The sequence below is a fragment of the Sarcophilus harrisii genome, chromosome 6 (genome assembly GCF_902635505.1).
Source record: "Sarcophilus harrisii chromosome 6, mSarHar1.11, whole genome shotgun sequence".
In the NCBI taxonomy this organism is placed as follows: domain Eukaryota; kingdom Metazoa; phylum Chordata; class Mammalia; order Dasyuromorphia; family Dasyuridae; genus Sarcophilus; species Sarcophilus harrisii.
The window spans coordinates 150,799,837-150,819,920 of NC_045431.1; the positions used below are offsets into that span (position 1 = coordinate 150,799,837).

General features: G+C 35.6%; 1 protein-coding gene and 1 long non-coding RNA gene across 5 annotated transcripts in view; one reads left to right on the forward strand and one right to left on the reverse strand.

Annotated features, from left to right (window-relative positions):
• Positions 1 to 20,084, reverse strand: part of ARHGAP24 (Rho GTPase activating protein 24) — a 101,990-nt gene that overhangs the window by 76,394 nt on the left and 5,512 nt on the right. Inside the window, exons 1-2 of one of the 4 annotated variants that reach the window (XM_031941759.1) lie at positions 11,637 to 11,843; positions 1,622 to 1,821 (exon numbers count right to left, since the gene is read on the reverse strand). In XM_031941759.1, coding sequence (XP_031797619.1) covers positions 1,622 to 1,798 — 177 coding nt within the window. In that variant the 5' untranslated portion in view covers positions 1,799 to 1,821; positions 11,637 to 11,843. Of the gene's footprint in view, positions 1 to 1,621; positions 1,822 to 11,104; positions 11,844 to 20,084 lie in introns of those variants that run through there. The other 3 variants (XM_031941757.1, XM_003772974.4, XM_031941758.1) reach the window with 3 other exon arrangements.
• On the forward strand, positions 11,379 to 18,421 carry LOC116419762. The gene is made up of 3 exons (XR_004230060.1): positions 11,379 to 11,460; positions 12,353 to 12,435; positions 18,097 to 18,421. It is a non-coding gene; the product is annotated as an uncharacterized LOC116419762 (long non-coding RNA).

The following is a 20,084-nucleotide window of genomic DNA, read 5'->3' on the forward strand; positions in this document are numbered from 1 at the left end:
CATATATCTATCTATATGCTCTTGCCCTTTTCTAGTTTCGTTTCATCATCTTCATCATGGACAGCATTATATAATGCTTGCTACATGCAAGGTGCTATACTAAGTACTCTTATAACTTTTAAAATCTCATTTGATCCTCAAAACAACCCTGAAAGATAGGTACTAATATAATTCTTCTTTTACAGATAAGGAAACTGAGGCAAAGGGAAATTAAATGACTACCTCAAGATCATATAGTGTATGAAATTAATCAATAGTCTTACTATGTGTTGTGTTAAGTACAGGGAATGCAATGAAAAGTTAAAAGTAATCTCTTGCCTTCAAGTAGCTTATGTTGTAATTGAGAGGCAGTGATGAACAAAAGTTTGTGTATATGTGTGTGTGCATATCTAATATACATACACATGTATCTATATGTGACATATCTGAACCCTAGACATATATACACATACACCTATATGTGTATGTGTGTGTAAACACATGCACACATATATGTACATATACATATACATTGGATACATGGTATCTCCAAGAGGAAGGCATCAATCATTGGAATGATGAGGAAAGAGGTTCTACAGAATAGAGCATTTTATCTGAGTCTTGAAAAAAGCCAGAGATTCTAAGAGAAGATGAAGGAGAAGAGGATTATAGCCATAAGGGAACAGAGACAGGACATGGAGTATTTCCTGGTTTTGCATAAGTAGTGCCAAGTAAACTAGTTGACATCAGGAGGGTAATATCTTGGCTTGCAAGCGAATTGAATTTAAGCCAGAGTTCTGTGAAATCATTAGCCCCCCTCTCTCCTCCAGAGCCATCAGATTTCAAAGGCAAAACATAGTTCAGGAAGACTGACGATGGACTCCCATGTAAGCCAGTATTATTAGACTAAAGTGTGCATGAAAGGAGTAATGTTTATTCCACCAGAAAGATAGGAAAAGATGAGGTGATGGAAAGATTTAAATGTTAAGCAGAAGAATTCATATTTGATTTTGGAGGTAATGGGTCTCTGCTAGAGTTTATTGAATCAGTGGTAATGTGGTCAGGATTGTTCTTTAGGCACATAATTCTGGTGGCTATGTAGAAGATGAACTAGAATGGGAAAATATTCCAAGCAAGGATATTATTTAGATATTGCAGTAATTCGAGAAAGAGAGGATGAAAACCAATATTAATATTGTTGTTTTATGAGTGGAGAGAATGGGATGTAGGTAAGAGATGTTGTGAGATAGGCACAAAAAAAGATTTGGCAGTGCACTGAATATGTAGTGTGAGGGAGACTTAGGAGTCAAGGATGAGCCTGAAGATCTGAACTTGAAGGCCTAGAAATACAGTAATGGTCTTGTCAGTGATAGGAAAATTTGCAAAAAGGAGAGTTTGGGGAAAAAGAAAATAATTTCTGTTTTGTTCCCATCAAGTTTGAGATTCCTGTAAGACTTGAGATTCTAATGGAGACTTGGGGATTTGAGCTCAGATATATGGATTCCAAAATTATTTGCATAGAGTTAGTTATTGAATCCAGGGGAGCCAATCTTCAAATAAGATAATATAAAGCAAAAGGCAAAAAGGGCCCAAGACAAAGTTCTGGGGTACATCTCGTCTACATTTTCCCTTTTTTACTTACCAATAGTTTTGTTTCATCTTTATCCTTGAAGTAGTAGAGTTGGTCCCCCTTGAGCACAAACCAGCACATGTGCCAAGTCTTGGAAAATCCTCCTTGTTTTCTTAGCCACCCGCACTTGGGGGTAGTATACCACTCTTGGCTTTTTGGGGGACTCTCTGGGGAGCCATTCTTCTCCATGGTCCTCCAATGGATAGGAAGTCCTATTTAGTGTAAAAAAAAAAAGGGAGGGGATGATGAGATGCTTTTCTGTTTTTTTCTATACCTAAAAATGACTCATAAAATTTTAGAAGGTTCAGAGAAAAAAAAAAACACAAAACCCCCAGAGAAGTATGACATTCAGAATCCTTTTTAGGTCTTAGTTTTCAAATAGTCCATTGATTCTTAACTTATCTCTCTTTGATCTATTTTCCAGGTAATTATTTCATCTGAAATACATGTATTTTTCTTCTATTTTTTTCAGTTTTCTGTAACATTTTTTATTATGTCTTATGTTTTGTGAAGTTTGTAATTTATGTTTGGTCCAATCCAATTTTCATGGAATCTTTCACTTAGGTAAGTATTCTGTGGTGATTTCAATGCAAGATTACACAAAAATTTTTTTTCCAAACTATGACCTATGCTCACCTGGCAGGAAAGAGAATTAGGGAAGGGAGAATGAAGGAGAGAAGTGAAGATAGAGATGGTAGTGAGGATGAGGCACTAGCAGGTACAAAGCAGCAACCAAAATTATTGGATATTTTTGAGTATAACTCCCACATAAATACTTAGAAGTTTTTTCCAATGGGTAAAAAGTTCACTGAACCAAACAGATTGACAACAAATTAATTCCAGTATAGGGATGAATTCCAGTATAGGAATCATTAGTATTTTGTATTTGATTTGCTAATCTGTTAATTCTTTTCAAAATTTTTCTTCACAGTTCTCATTAATCTTCCAATTCTTTAGATTCTCATTTCATTAACTACATCATTTTAACTTAAGTTTAAATACTTGTTTCATTTTTCCTGGGAATTCTAAATGATCTTGAGTCCAAGTTGTATTTTTTTTTTAACAATTTTTAAATGATATTTTATTTATAGGTATTTGCAGTTATTATTCTCTTTTGATATTATAATAAGAGTTTTATCTTTTTTTATTTATCTTATTTTCCAGATTGTAATGGCCTTGTATGGTTCCAGCCCTTTTGATCTGATGTTCTGATGTGGGTTATTTTGGGGGAAGGGTGAGATGGGGAAGTAGTTGGCCGGGAATGAGTTTGAGGTCCCTTCTCTGGAAAAAAAGGAAGAAAACAAGCATTTATTAAGTATCTTCAATGAGAATACACATACAAGCAAAAAAAAAAAAAAAAGATAGCCCATGTCCTGAAGTAGTCTACTTTTTAGTGGGGGAGAGATAATACAACAAGGAGCTGAAAAGAGGGTAAAGGAAATAAAGGTATCTATCTCACATATATTTTTGAAGTCTGGAAAGTTAGGTCTGGGAAAGGAATAAAGGCTGATAGGCTTAGGCTCCTCCACAAATGAGGCTCAAGGAGGAAATCACTAATAGGAGAAAAGGGTGGGCATGGTAGCAGGTTTATCCAGTATGAAAACTATCTCTGGGATAGAGAGACAGAGAGTAGGGCTAAGTCCAAGTTTCCCATCGCTTCTGGGGTCAGAGCAACAGCATTGCAGTTTGGGTCTGCTCCTGGAATCTGACTGAGATTCCAGTTCGTCATGGTCCACTGTTTCTGACCTAATTCCCTGATCATGGGTCAAATTTGTGATTCTGTACTGGAAAGATGAACTATTATGATTTCACTTTAGGTGTCTAATGACTACTCATTCTGGCACTTTTTTTCTGAGACATGTTGGAATAATCATCTGGGGAGCTGCTTTCTCCTATTTTGCCATTATTGACTGGTCTCCCTCTTTCTTGAATCTCAAACCATGGCTCTTTCTACAACATACATGTATAGGATAAGGATTAATAAGACTCAGAGGATTTTTAATTTAAGTTTTCCTGAATCCAAGTTTAGCAGTCTACTATGTTATACCCCTTCACATAGGATATTTATTTTAGGAAATCGGAATGGAATCATGGAGTTGATGGCTTAACTAAAAAGAAAGAGCCAGATTAGAGAGAAGGGCAAAAAACACTTTTAAAAGTATAAACAACATGAATGATCATATTTGCCTTCTTTTTATATTATTTTGCCAGCTGAATGACAATTACTTTCTATCATGATATATATTGCTTCTTATTCTCCTCACCACATAATCTTAACTGCAGATTTATTATGGTCTATGATTTTTTTCTTTTTTCTTATTTTCTTTTAATTTGTAAATAGTATTTTATTTTTCCAATTACATGTATAAAGATAGTTTTTAATGTTCATTTTCTTATAAGATTTTGGATTCCAAATTTTTCTCCTTCCCTAGAAAGCAAACACTCTGATAAAAGTTATACATGTGAAATCCTGTTAAATATATTTCCACATTAGTCATGTTGTGAAAGAAGAATCTGAACAAAAGGGAAAAACCATGAAAAAGAAAAACAAAGTGAAATTAGTATGCTTTGATCTGCATTCAGATTCCATAGTTCTTTCCTTTGATATAGATAGTATTTTCCATCATAAGTATTTTGGAACCAGCCATCTTAGATCATTGTATTGGTGAGAAGAGCTAAGTCTATCAAAGTTGATCATTGCACAATTTGCTGTTACTATGTACAATGTTCTCCTGATTGTATTTATTTCACTCAGCATCAGTTCATATTTGTCTTTTCAGGTTTTTTCTGAAATCTTTCTGTTCATCGTTTCTCATAGCATAATAGTATTCCATTACATTCACAGACCATAACTTGTTCAGGCATTTCCCAATTGATTGACATTTCCTCAATTTCCAATTCTTTGCCACCACCAAAGGAGTTGCTAGAAATATTTTTATACATGTAAATCCTTTTATTTTTTTGTGATATCTCTGGGATACAAATCTAGGAGTGCTATTGTTGGACCAAAGTTCCAGGACTATTAAAGACATTTAATTAAAACTTTATATTATGAAGAACTTCCTACTAATAAGCCGAATCTTAATCAGTAGTAAAAGACAGTATGTCTGAATTTATTTTCATGTAATTTAAGCAAAGGTCACAGTGACTAAGACATTGTACATTTGCTCCATATACTTAAAACTTATAAAAAATTAATGCAAATTACCAGTCAACTTGGAGAACCAAGAATTCTTGCCCTATGGGTCTTGAGTTTAGGGACAATCATGCATGAATGCAATAGCATGAACTAACTTACCCAATGAAGTTCCAGTAGCCTTATCATTCTACCACTGCTAAATGTTATGTTACACAGAATTGCTTCTATGAAAATCATACAATGTTTAACCAAGCTTTAAACTACTCAACTAAACTACTGAACTGAAATGTATAATTCCATATAAACAATAACTATCACTTCTTAAGAAATTAGTAAAAGCTTAATAGTTCAGTTTTAAGTTAGATATAGAAATAGGAAGATTTCTATAGCTTTAAAAATGGCAAAAAATTTTATTAACTTTTTTCTTTCTTACATCACTTCCTAATGACACTCTCTTTCCTGTCGTCCACCCCTCTACTCCCCAATAAAATCCTCTTTTTTTTTTTAAAGAAAGAAGTACAGTAATAAGTCAAATGACTGAATTTATGTGTGACTTATTTTAAAGTTGTAGTCCAACACCTCTCATATGAAAACATGTCCCCCATATGAATCCCAACTGGGCCCTTACTAGTGTAAAATAATCCTTTTTATACATTCCTAATTATCTCAGCTTCCTTTAAAGCATCTTCATCCAGGTCACATCTGTAGGTATCCACAGTCCTCTGTCTTAGGTCCTCTTTTCTTGTCCATTTATATTGTTTCACTTTATTTTGTAATCTTTTAAAAAGAGGGCTTGGAAACCCATCGTAGATATAGCATTTATGTTTTCTTTTATATTTAGGATCCTTTCTATTTATCTGTTGGTCATCTGAATTCTCATTAAGTTTTATTTTGCTTGAAATTAGATTTTTCTCTTTATATTCCATCATCCCTCACTTTCTGACTCCTTATGCTTTCTTTGTGGACATACCCCCACTGCTGTATAATAAGTTGCTTCAACCTCCTCCCACACTGAGGGACTTAATCAGTCTTTATCAGACTGGTCGTGGTAATTAGAAAGCCTCTAGGATGACCAGATTGGGCTTAACTGGAATACATCTTTTTCTTCATATTCCATGCAATCATACACATGTATTCGCTGTCTCCCTAATTTCTTTCCTCCTTTCCTACTATGACTTGACTGAAGCGGCATTTGATTTCTTTTATCTGACTGGGGAGAGGTTGTCAGGAAGTTCCATGGAGAATCTCTGAAACTAGGGGTCTCCTTCCTAAAGGTCTTCCATGCAGCAGTGAGCACTCTTCTACTACAAATACCCTTCAAGTATTTGGGTAAAATCAATCATTGTCATAAAGGTTGGAAGCAGATGAAGTGAAAGAGTTTCTACAACAGGTATTCCCAATATAAGTCTGTTCCTCTCTACAGGATGGTGTATAACCTTTTATTCACACCTGCATGGGAAGTGGTGGGGTAGAGATGTTGAGTGAATGCTTTAACTATTCAAATTTTCTTGTTCCTAGGGATTTTAAGTTGTTGAGAGTACCTCTTTTTGTTCTGTGAATTCACCTGTAATTGCCTTCTGGAGCCCTCTTAGAGCTCAGAGAATCATCATTATACCTTACAGCCGGGAGGAAGGAAAAGAATGAGCTTCTTTTATATGGATGCTCAGTAGTTATTCTGAAGGCTTTTTCTTCACCATGAAATTGGTAAAGAAAGAAAGAAAGTCATGAAATTGACTCAGTATGAAAAAAGACTTCCTACTAATTAGAAATGTCCAAAGGTGGAACAGGCAGCCTCAGGAGATAGGGAGTTTTTCACTGGAAGTCTTAAAGCAGAGGTTGGATGGTCAGTAGTTAGGAAAGTTTTGAAGAAATTGCTTCTCAGCTGTGGATTGGACTAGGTGCTTCTGAAGTTCCTTCCAACTCTGAGATGGTATATACTCTGTAATTCTTAATTCTTTTGTTATAATAGTTTACACAAAGACAAAACGTATTGTTGTTGTTCAGTTTTATATGACTTTTCATGAATCCATTTTCTTAACAGCCTTAAATCCCTATGAAAACTAATTCTGAAAGGGAACTTGTTTCTCCACCTCTTTTATCATTCAGAATGTTAGCACTACATTATACTATTTCTTATCATTCTAGATTTCTCTGGACTCTTGTGTGTGCATTTCAAAGTTTCTACTAGACTCTGATCTTTTCATCAGAAATACTTGAAAGCTATGACATTAAAATCCATTTTCCTCCATTGAGAATTATATGCATTTTTCTGAGTAAGTTATTCTTGGTTACATTGTTTTGACTCATAGAATATTGCACTCCAACATCTCCTATTATCTATAGTAAAAGCTCCCAGGTTTTTTGTCCATTCTATTCTACTTCCTTCAATTGAAGTGGTGCTGCTAACTGAATAAACAACATAAGAGAAATAGAAAAACACAATTTATAGTCATAGTAGTGAAAGGGATGAACTAAACCATAAAATAGATTACATAAGCAGAAAGAAAAATATAACAATTTAGTTTTTTTTTTTCATAAGAAACACACCTGAAAAAATAAAGATTCACACAAAATTGCACCAAAGGACTACAAAATAATTTCTTAAGCCACAGAAAATCAGGACCTTAGAATGAAATAATAAAACCAGGCATGATTAAAACTTTATAATATTCTGCAAGGCACTAAAACAGTAAAAATAATATCAATATTTAATATATATATATGTGCACTGAGTTTCATAGTATCTAAGTACTTAAAAGATAAATTGATTAAATTGCAGGGAGAAATAGAAAATTATTATAGCTGAGGATATGAATATATTCTTTTAGAATGAGACCGATTATAAAAAAAGAAAGAAGTTAAGGATTTGAAGAGAATTTCAGAGAATTTATATATGATTAATCTTTTGTGGATACTGAATGAGATAGAAAGGGATATGCATATAACCCAACTGTGCATGACTATTTACAAAATTGACTACGTGGTGATTTGCCCAAGGTCACACAGGTAGGAAGTGTTAAGTGTCTGAGGTCACATTTGAACTCAGCTCCTCCTGACTTCAGGGCTGGTACTCTATCTACTCTGCCACCTAGCTCCCCAACAAGAAGTTTTTAGAGGAAGAAATATTATTTATCAATAGGTATTTGGAAAAAGTGCTTAAAATCACTAATAAGTAGAAAAATGCAAACTAAAGCTACTCTAAAATACCATTTCATATCCCTCAGATTGCCAAAAGAGGTGAATAAGGGAAAACAAGGAATGTTGAAGTAGCTGTAAGAAAATAGGTACATCAATCAGTCATGCTGGAAAGCAATTTGGAAATATGCCCCATAAAGTTATTAAAATTTGACTCAGATACTATGAGTAGATTTATAGATCAAAGAAAAAGGAAAAGGATCCATATATACAAAAATGTTTAAAACACATCTTTTTGTGATAGCAAAGAATTGGAAACTGAGGGGGTGCCCATCATTTAGAAAATAGCTAAACAAATTACCATAGAAGAATGTGATGGAATACTATTGTGCTATAAAAAAATGATGAATAGTATGGCTTTAGAAAAACCTGGGATGATTCATGAATTGATTCAAAGTAAAGTGAACAAAATCAGGAAACAATTTATACAAGAAAAAGCAAGATTGTAAAGACTTTGGAACTATGACCAAACATGATTCCAAAGAACTCATAATGAAACACGCTATCTAACTCTAGAACTTTTTTTGGACATGGCTAATAATATGGAGTTTATTTTGCATGACAATACATATTTGTATATGTTTTGTTTTTTCTTGCCATCTAAATGAGTAAAGGAGGAGGAGTTGGGAGAGAATGTAGAACTGAAAATAAAATAAAATTGAATTTAAAAAGATAATCAAGGCATCATGTGTTTATTTCCAGTCCTTCAAAAACATTCCCATTTTCTATGATCTTGCAAAAAATAACTACAAATAGTTTAGTTATTACATCCATCAGCTCCTTTTTTCCCTAAAGATGTAGTGATTGGGACCAGATGTCTGAAATCCATGAAAAAGCATGAAAGATGCTCTCTTATTTCCTTTTTATCTTTAGTGTAAGTTCTTTAAGTCTTCTTGTTCCATGTTTTCTACCTCAAAGATCATCCTCCTTGGCAGAGAAAGCAGAAACCAAAGAACTGCTGTCTGACACCATTGTACCACCCACACCAAACAGCAGTTCCCTTTTTTGAGCCTCATGCCTTTCTCAATGTAGCTTTAGAAATAGTAACACCTTTAAAATTATTCTTATCTTCCTTATCAGCATTAGCTTTGCCACGCCTTATAAGTCTCTGACACATTTTTGTGTCCATCCTCCTTGTTACATGTCCAAATTCTTTGGTGAATTCAATTTATACCCACCTCCATTGATTTAGACAACCCTCCCTTTTCTTCCTCATCTGAAGTACTTTCTTTGATATTTCATTTATAGAGAGTTCCCATAACTTTTGGGTTGACTTCCCCTATAGAACTTTTAGTCCATAGAACCCTTTTCCTAAATGCTTTCAAATCTGTTTCCCCAGATTATTGGATGCTGAGAAGAATGTTTCCAGTCTTCCTCTCCTTTATCAAAAATTTTAAGATTCCAATTAGAGTTTTTACAACCACATTTACTTCTACTTTGGTGTTTTTCAGCTTTGTAATTTCAAAGTTCTAACAAGATTTCCCCTTTTAAACTTAGATAAGATCACTTAACTCTTTATAAATAATTTTAAAAAAACACCTCAAACTAAGATTACAACTGAAAATGTATTATTCTAAATAAGCACCACCAGCCCTTACTGGATCTAATACCTTAAATAAATTTGGAATTAACAACAATATCTATGACTAAGAACTCTTCTTTGTGCTCAGAAGATATCAAGTGCTCAGAAGATATCAACAGTTCTCAAAAGAATTATCAATTGTTAATAACAATGAATGACTATTCCAAATCACTAATAAAAAAAGAAATTCCACCAAGTAACTCTAAGGTTTGCCCTCACCTCAGCTAAATTGAAAAGAACAAAATATAGAAATGGTCAGGGTTGGAGGGGCCATAGGAAGACAGGTAATTTAATCCATTGTTGATGAAGTCATCCTGGAAAGCTATGGTGTATTCATTGTGGAAAGCAAATTGGAATTACGCTTTTAAAAAGGTAACTAAAATCCCACTACTTTTGACACAAATTTCATTGCTAATTATATACGCCAAAGAGGTAACAACAAAAATTCATGTAGATAAAAACACTAGTATTTTTGTGGTAGCAAAGAATGGAAAACCAAGTGAGTGTTCATGGACTGAGGAATAAGTAAAGAATTTGTGTCATATAAATGTAATGCAAAAGAAGTATACTTGGGAAAAAACCCCAACTATGAAGACTTCACAGAAATAGAGAAAACAAATAGTGAGCAGAACCAGAACAATATACACAAAGACTACAACAAAGTAAATGGAAAAACAACATGAAGCTGAATGCTCCATAATTTTAGTGACCAGGATTGACACCAGTTGAGAAAAAAGTACTTCTTCCCCTTCCTTGCAGACGATTAACTATGGGGGTAGAATATTCTACACACTGTTAAACATTTATTTTTGTTCATTTTTCTATTTTTCATTTTTTAAATCTATGTTACAAGGGATGGCTTAGTGGGGAGCAGTGGGGGAGGAATATATTTAGAATTGAATGTGATATAAAAACAAAAAGGCATCTGTGAAAAAAAATGAAAGAAAATAAGTATACATTTCAAAAGAGAGGCCATATTCTTAACTTCTGATTGAATATGAAAACACGGTATTTTTGAAGACTCCCTACAACATAATAATAATAATATCGACTTTTCTATTTAAACACTTGAAAAATTACTTTCAGATATCCTCAAAACTTAGAATGTAGTATAATATATATCAGTCCCATTAGAGATGAGGAAAAATTATTTACCACTATCCAGAACAGACATTTTAAAAAACCTTTCCACAAAAATCTTTTGGATGATTTTAAAATTCACCAGATACTTTAATTCCTTGGGGATTACAATCAAAATTCTTATTATAAATTTCACTCCATGTGTCCATTATCTTGGAAACTATTACCCTGGACATCGGTGAAAACTACAATAGAGAGACCCATTTTGATTATTACACACCAGCTCCGCGTGCTATTTTTATCCCTATAAAATTGACAAGGAACATGCTTTCAAAGTCTGGGAAGGGTTTTTAAAGGGTCTAGCAGAAGAGACTTCCTGTTCGTCCTTCTCCCCTTCCCCTGCAGGATCACGGATATGATCCAAGAGAATGTCTGCCTAATCCACAGATGTTTTTCCTCCCTGTCCTCCCCGCACAGACACAATTCTGGGTCCACATACCCTGCTTCCAAGTGCCGCGTTTGCTACAGATCAAGCGGAAAGAAACGAAGTCCTTTTAATTCCCACAACAGGAAGAAATCTTCATCCCATGAACTTGGTCACTGCCTCGCGGCAGTTTCCCCCAAGAAATCCGAACCAGCTGTCACGGCGGTGAACAATTGTGTCGGGTCCCCCCTTCGCCCCCAGTTCCTTCACTTTCCCCCTTTCTCTTCTTTCCTTCTTTCCACGTTCAGTTCAGCCCAATCATCCACACCAAAGTCTCAGCCTGCGTTTCAACCCAGACGCTCAGCAGCCCAGCGCTTGTAGCTGAGAAAGCGAAGCAATTATGCAAGGAATTGTCCAAGAAGTTAAAAGGGGTGATTGTGTGTGAATGAGTAAATATACAGTATGAGACACTGGAACAACTGAGCAGGGCCAGTCCTCAAACGGTCTCAGGTTTCAGATTTCATCGGGCAACTGGCGGCTTCCCCACACACCCTCACCGCCTGACCGTGGAGCTCAGGAGGATCCCTTCCTCAGCGAAATAGCTTACCAGTCAGTCACTCTGCCCAAAGCCCAGCGCGACCCTGCCCCGTCAGCTGATCTTGGCTTCTGGGCTGTTAACTGTTAAACTGCCCCTCGGCCGCAGCGCGGCGGGGTCCTAGCCCACCTGCGCTGCGCTCTGGCCCTCCCGACTAGCGGCTCCCTACTAGCGGCTCCCGACTCCTTCCCATCGCGCCTCCGGACGCCCTCGTTCCCAATGGGTCAACTTCTCCCAAGCAATGACACTTCCTCTGCACTCTACCCAGAGACTGAGGAAGAGCCCATAGGAAACCCTATAGAGATTTCAAGTCTATGAATGTGGATGGGGAAAAAAAAGTTTTTATTTATTATTAGCTTCTCACTGAAATGTAGCATTATGAATATTGACTACAAAACCTTATTTGGAGAAGGGATTTGCAGGCTTCCTTCCACTAGATTGCCAGTGGCATCCATGACAGACAACAAAGGCTAAGAATTACTCTTGCTCTAGATGATCTTATTTATTCAATCTTAGCTACCCAGACATTAGATCAAAAAACTTTTATGCCTGAAGAGTTAAAATAAGTGGTTTGGTATTCTCTAGTTCAAATAATTGGAAATTTCAGAATATGATAATTATTCCCTTTAAAGGCCTGACCAATTCAGAGATTTATGTGCAATAAAAAGGGTCATAAAAGTCAACAAAAGTAATTTGTAATTTTTTTTTTTTAACTTGTATGTCTCCAGGGATTATTGTCTGATTACATTGCAAGAAACACAAGAGACATTTAGAATTACTGTGGGAGGCTTCCAGGGCATAATTAGCACAGGTAAGATAAATGAAGAGCAAATGAGAGAATATTTACAAAATAGTTGCAAACCTTGGAATCCTATTCCATGCTAGCTATTTTTAGCAATGGATTCAAAGTCTTCTTTCATCTCCGTTTTATTTTTGATCTGAAACTACAATTTTATCTCTGTGGGGAGCTCTCTCCTTCAAAACTTCTTTCCTTGCCCTAGTTTCCTGCTTTTCTTCCTCTCCTTTCAATAGCATTTTATTTTGCCAAATACACGTAAAGACAGTTTTCCTTCCTTTTTTTTTTTTTTTTTTTTTTTTTTGGCTGAGGCAATTGGGGTGAAGTGACTTACCCAGAGTCACACAGCTAGAAGTGTCTGAGGTCAGATTTGAACTTAAGTCCTCCTGACTTCAGAGCTGATGTTCTATCCACTGCACCACTTAGCTGCCCGAGAGATAGTTTTCAACATTCATTTTTGTAAGATTTTGTATTCCAAATTTTCCTCCTTTCCTTCCTTTATCTCTCTCCTCCCCAAGAAAACAAGCAACTTGATATAGGTTCCATATTTGTCACAGTATGCAAGAAAAATCAGAACAAAAGTAAAAAAACACAAGAAACAAAAATAAAGCAAACAAACAACAATGATCAAAAAGGTGAAAATATTATGCTTCCATCTATATTCAGTCTCTATGGTTTTCTCTTTGGATTTGGATGGCATTTTCTATCCCAAGTCATTTAGAATTGTTATTAGTCCTTCTTTTGTTACCTGTAGCTTTAGTTACCTGAGACAGAGAAAGTGATTTGTCCAAGTTTACACAACTCAGGTTTTCCGAACGACTCTGTTCCCCTATAAGTAACTGAATGTTTCTATGTCACTGTGCAAAGCTCTAGTCAAACTATGTATGCTTATACTTAAAAGAAATAAAAGCAAACCAATATTTCAATGACCCTTTTAGAATCCAACAAATCTAATTTCCAGTTGGAAACTCCTAGAGAACAAGATAGGGAGAAGTGGGACCAAGAGTAACCTTCAAACTGAAAGCTCTGTGGTTCTGAAGAATTACTGGTAATTTCTTTTAAGATCACATTCTTAGTACCACTGCCTTTCCCCCTTCCTATTGCCAGTATAAGGTTTCCCCCACTGGGGGCATCCTCAGTCGGATATATTACTGGTTGATCTTTTGAAGGTTATTACAGTATGTGGGAAAAAAAAGCATCAATTCCTACATCACAGGAGCTGGAAGAAGCCCCAGAGTTGTCAACCTTTCTCATGTCAGAAGTGAAGAAGCTGAGAAACAGGGAGATGAAAAGATTTAGCCAAGATCATGGGAGTTACAAAATATGATGTGGTAAATAAAATTGCTTCTTTCCTTGGGGAAAGTGGGAACTGGAACTACATGTCAGAGCAAGTTGTGATATTCTTGTATTCCCCTTAGTGCTAGTGATTTGGTATGACATCCCTAAAATGATAGACACAAGCAGCTAAGTTTATAGAACATAGTAAGGAAGACTAAATGTAAATTCTGCCTCAAACACTCAAAAACTGTGTGACCCTAGGTAAACATCTCTGCTATAAACTTTTCCTTTGTAATGTCTATGCCAATGGAAGGGACCAGAAGAAGCAAGGAACAGTCTGTTCTTTATTTCTTTAAGGGGTTCTTTGTAGTTGAGTTTGTTTGCATATTTCCTGTGCTTTGGTACATCAATTTTCACATACTTTCTCCATCTTGTACTAATTTTCCAATGCAATTTCCCTTTTCACGCTTGCCTCTTGCATTTTGTTATTGCACCAAAATGCTGTTGACTTGGAAGAGTTTATTCTGCAGCCTGTAACTTGGCTGAGCTGATTGTCTCAATGAATATCAGTGTTGATTCTCTAGGATTTGATAAATAATCTATCAGCAAATAAGGATAGTTTTATCTCTTTACTTAACTTCATGCCTTTAATTTCTTTCTCTTCTGTTATTGCTATTCCTACCATATTCGGAAAGATATTAAAGAAGAGTGAATATCCTTTTTTTGTTGTTGTTGTTTGGTTATTTAAGGTGAATCTGACATTTTCTGGCCCCACTTGGGGGTTTCTTGGCAGTGATGTTGGAACGGTTTGCCATTTCCTTTGCCAGTTTTCCTTCTTCATTTTTTCATGTGTTCATTTGGAACACAAAATTTTACAAAAATTAATGTTGAAAACTATCTTTACATGTATTTGGCAAAATAAAATGCTATTGAAGGGTGAGGAAGAAAAGCAGGAAACTAAGGCAAGGAAAGAAGTATTTCTTCATTTTACAGATGAGGAAACTGAGGCAAACAGGGGTAAATGACTTGCTCGGGCCAGATTTGAATTCAGGTCATCCTGACTTCAGGCCTGGCATTCTATCCACTGTGCCATCTAGCTGTCCACAGTAAATCCTTGCTTTACTCCTGTATTTATTTACTGGGAAAAATTCAAGTTTAATACCCATGGCATATGATGCTTATTTTTGGTTTTTGATACTTGTGATTTTTTTAAAAGTCTCATTGCTATCTCTATCATTTCCAGAAATATACCAAATAACAACAGTGGGCATCCTTGCCCACTTTCTGCCTGTACTTTGTAGGGTTTTTTGGTTTTTACTTTTTGCAAAATGAATGTTATTACTTTGTCAAAAGCTCTTTTTTGCATTCATTCAAATAATCGTGTGGTTCAGGATGTTTTGTTTTTAATATGATTAGTAATGGTGATTATTTTCCTATTTTAACAAATAATATTTTTGGGGTGGAGATAAAAAAAATCAGGGGAAATCAGAATGAGTGATCAATACATGAAAAAAGTTGAAAATATGTACAATGTTCAACACTTGTTGACCTCCACCCACTTGAAAGGGATGTAATGGGCCTTCTCATTGCTCCTTGTTTATATTTTTCAATATTCACTTTTGTTTTGTTATGTAGTTATTCTTTCCATTTATATTATATTGATTGTGTATATTGTTTTCTGGTCTCTACAAACTTCACTCAGCACCAGTTCAATGTAGATCTTTTCATGCTTCTCTGTATTCATCTTTTCCATGTTCCATTATATTCATGTGCCAATGTTTGTTTAGCCATTCCACAATCAATAGGCATCTGCTTTATTTCCAGTTCTTTGCTATCATCAAAAAATCCTGCTATATGTATTTTGATATATATAGGGATTTTCTTATTATTATTGGCCTCTCCTTGAAATATAGGCCCAATAATAGAATTGCCAGGTAAAAGGGTATAGGCATTTTAGTCACTTTATTTGCATATTCCAAATTGCTTTCCAAAATGGTTATATTTATCCACAGCTCTACCAATACTGAGCCAGTGTGCCCTGCCTTATTAAAATATTATTGTTGTGTTATGTTTAATTTTTATTCAAGGAAAGTATCAGATGACTAATTACAATCTAGATTCTCAGACTCGATTCTGCAGAACAACTATAATGGATTTCATGAATTTGTTTCCTCCTTTAAAAATTTTGTTGCTTTAGCTTGAAATGAAGGCAGATTATTTGTTTAGAATAATAACAATGAAATTAGGATCAAAAAATTAATCTCTAGAACATTTATCATATTCCAGAAATGGGCCAGATTGCTAGTTACTATCTTAGTTCCTCAAAATTATATGAAGCTTTTCTTAAGTTTTTAGGATTCCTGCAATATATAGCAATCTAAAATGAAATGCAAATGTCATCTTGCAGTTGGTTTAATGTTCTACATGAACTATTTGAGTTCCTGCCATGTTTGAGGAGAGCAACTTCAGCATCAAATGATGTTTGGGGTAGCAATTCCTACTTCTGAGTGATGTGTTTGGGGTTCAGTACCAAGTGTTGAGATTGATGTAGGGATCAAATCATGGGATTCAATTATGTGAAGAATGCACAATAGCCTTTTTCTTTGGCAAAATACAGGTTTATTTAAGAGAAAGGGTTACACACAAAATGAAGTGAAACAATAGACACTAGGAATGGTAAATATGAAATAGAGTTGAGAGAGCATAAAGTTAGCCAGGAAAGTTTTAACAATTAACAATGGAAAAGACACATTCCCTGGTGAAATTCATAATTAACCAGGAGAAAGGGAATACTTCATCTGGTGAGAGCATCCCCTTAACCCCTAAAAGGGATTTAGCACCCTAAAACAGTTCGTTTGTGGGACACTAATACATTGTTGGTAGAGTTGTGAACAGATCCAAGCATTCTGGAAAGCAATATGGAACTATGCCCAAAGGGTTATCAAACTGTGTATACCTTTTGTCTCAGCAGTGTCTCTACTGAGTCTGAAAGAGATCATAAAAAGGAGAAAAGGATCCATATATACAAAAATGTTTGTAGCAGCCCTTTTTGTAGTGGCAAGAAACTGGAAACTGAGTGGATGCCCATCAGTCGGAGAATGGCTGGATAAGTTATGGTATTTGAATATAATGGAATATTATTGTTCTATAAAAAATTATGAACGGACTGATTTCAGAAAAATCTGTAGAGACCTACGTGAACTGATGCTGACTGATTTTTATTTTTAAATCATTCACATACCTCAATGAATGTATTCAATGTCTGATTACATATCTGGGTTCTTCTATGTAACAATGAGGTTTCTCTTGCTAGGTTTCCAGGATTCCAATTATAGCCAATAATCTAACAAACTGAAGCAGTCCCCTGGATATTGGATCAATGTTCTTATATACACATATTGGCCCTGAATAAGTTGGTTCCCTCAAATAATATCATTGCCTTTGCTTGAAATTGAGCTATCCCATCCACTGAGAACAATATAAATCAAATGGAAGGCAATTTTTACTGTTGGACCATGTATTCCACCTACACAACATACGAGATTTTTTAAGGTTCCCAAAATTTATGTTTTTCTTTAGAGCTTTCAGAATTTGAACATTAACTGGCACTCTAAAGTAGACATTATCAATATCTTTTTATGACTGAATTGGATTTAAGGGCATCAGTATTGAGAATATTGCCTTAGCCTGAAATATAGCTATCACTTGAGAGCAATATGTTTTCACTCTTTATATTGATGATCTACTAAATCTCTCTCTAGACAAAAACTATAGTTCTTTTATAGGTTTAGATTTGTTGGCGCACTAATGGAGACCCTAGGGTTTCATGGTATTCCAAGAAATATAGGGCACATCAGATTCACTAGCTGGTATTTGTAGGTGGGATAAAAGAATTGTATCACAGTGATGAACATTCAAATTAAAACATGATGGATTTGAAGCAGTGGAAAATATCTAGGTAAGGTGGTCTAGCAGACAGATGAAAAATAGATCTAGAGATCAGAGGGATTAGAAAGACTTGAGGTATATAATGAACATAAACTGTACAAAGGTGGTAACTGAAGTCACAGTGTGACAATAACATTATTTGCTAAAGTCCCATTAGGTAGGCTAGGCTAGTTTTTCGAAGGTTTTTTCATAAAGAAATTAGGCTTGAGAGGTACTAAACTCCCTCAAAGTTTTTGAATAAAACAAATGACTTAGGATCTTGATTTATTTCCTAGTTTCCTGAATACAAGGACCATTTTGAGCATGGCCAAGATCAGAAGCCATGTTCAGATGAAGCAACATAGCATCCTCAGTTCATTTCCTTTCCTTGTTATGACTGAGAAAATGTTTTAACTGTTTAGTGACCTATGTCTCATTCTTTTTTTCATTTTGTCCTAATATCAAACTCAGGTTTAATTAGAGCACCAGGTCTGGATCAAGAACATAGTATTAGATAAATCTACAAGAGAATTAAACGTGTAGGCAAAAAGCCAAGGACAGAATGTTTAAGGATATCTATACTTTGGAGACGAGAGAAGCAAGAAAACGAGATTAAGATGCTGACAAAAAGATGGAAGAAGAGTCAAAGGATAGAGTTTACAGAATTCAACAAAGTAGGAGAAGAGGAGGATTAAATTAATTGTGGAATGGATCATTAGAGTGATTTCTAAGGGATTGCTGATGTTTTTCATTTAATCAAAAACATTAAGTATCTACCATGTGCACTGTCTTTTAGGGATTTTTAAAAAGGGGGGTGATGGAGAAAGAGAAGGGGAGAGACAGTCCTTGCTCTCAAAAAGTCCACAACAAGCAAAGAAATACACACAAACTATTTACTGGGTAAAGAGGAAATAAGGTAGGAAGGTTTAAGGAATAAATAAGACTGGGAAAGGTTCCCTGTAGAAGATGGGAATTTAGTTAGGACTTAAAGAAAGCCACGGAAGCCAGAAAGTAGAAATGAGGAGGGAGAGCACTCTAGGTATAGAGGATAGTCAGAGAAAATGTCTGGAGCTGGAATATGTAGTGTTTTGTTCATGGAACAGCCAGGAGGCCAGTGTCACTGTCACAAAGTAGCAAGGAGTGAGTGGCAGGCAAGTGGAAAGGCAAGATGGGTTATGAAGAACACTGAATGACAAGTAGGACATTGTGTTTGATCCTGAAGGTGGCAGAGCCCCTGAAATTCACTGAAGTGGGGTGGGGGAAGGGAATGGGGAAGGGTATAGTCAGATCTGCATCTATCTTGGGAAAATCACTTTGCTGGATGAATAGATGCCAGACTAGAATGAGAAAAATGAGGCAGGCTGACTCACCAACAGGTTATTGTAACAGTCTATTCCTGAAATGATAAAGACTTGCAACAAACTGGAGGAGACAAAGGGGCATATCTGAGAAATGTCTCAAAGGTGAAACTTACAGGCCTTGGCAAGAGATTGGATATTGGGAGAATTGGCTGAGGGTTTAGTTTCCCCTGAGTTATAAAGACTAGAGAAATAAAGAGAAATGACACAAAAAAATTAGAAAAATAAAATTGAAACCTTGCTAAGATGCAGAACAAGGAAACAAAATCAATAAAAGGAAAATAAAATCCAAGGTGGGGGACTCAGACTTGCAAATGAATATAATCATGAGTGGGGACTTAGAATAAGTAACACGCTGTAAAATATAATTAAGAAGTGGGGATTTGGAAGGAAGGTATGGCAATGCCCTCAGAAGTGTAAACTCAGACTCAGAGGGAAAATTGGACTCTTCAGATGGGACAGTATCAGCCAATAAGGAATCAAGGGAAGGACTGAATTACATCCAAATAAAGTGAACACTAAGGGGAAAGTAATGATGTAATTAGGAGTGGATTATGCACTTCTCATAGGTTGTGTGGTACTCAGCCAATGCATTTCATGTGTAAAGAAAAGACAAGTATTGATTCCAAAGATTCCTATCAGATATCTCGAACTGGTTGTTGAGGGATCCTTCTCCTTGGGTGCCATTTCCTTTTATACACTTGAGAAAGCACTAAAAGGAAGAAGCTTTGTAATTCACTGATAACTGGTCGATTCTAGAAGTAGGGAAATATAAGGTTGTCTAAGAGAAATGTCCATCAATCATAACCACTTTGTCAACAGGCCTTTCCAGGTCATCTCAGTGGAGGCTTTCCAAAGGTCATAAGACTCCTTTAATATCCCAGGGTTTTACATGAGTCACAGTGACACTAGCGTTTGACCAACATTATCCTAAGATCCAAGAATATTGTGGGTTTGAACCAAAGATCACAAGAGAATCAATATAGTGGTTCATAGGAATGAGGAGATATTGCACCAGCAAATGAACCTTATTACAGAAGGAGTAGGGGAATGAGAGAAAGGGTTAAAAGTACGCCAATTACATTCTTATTACATGTGTGA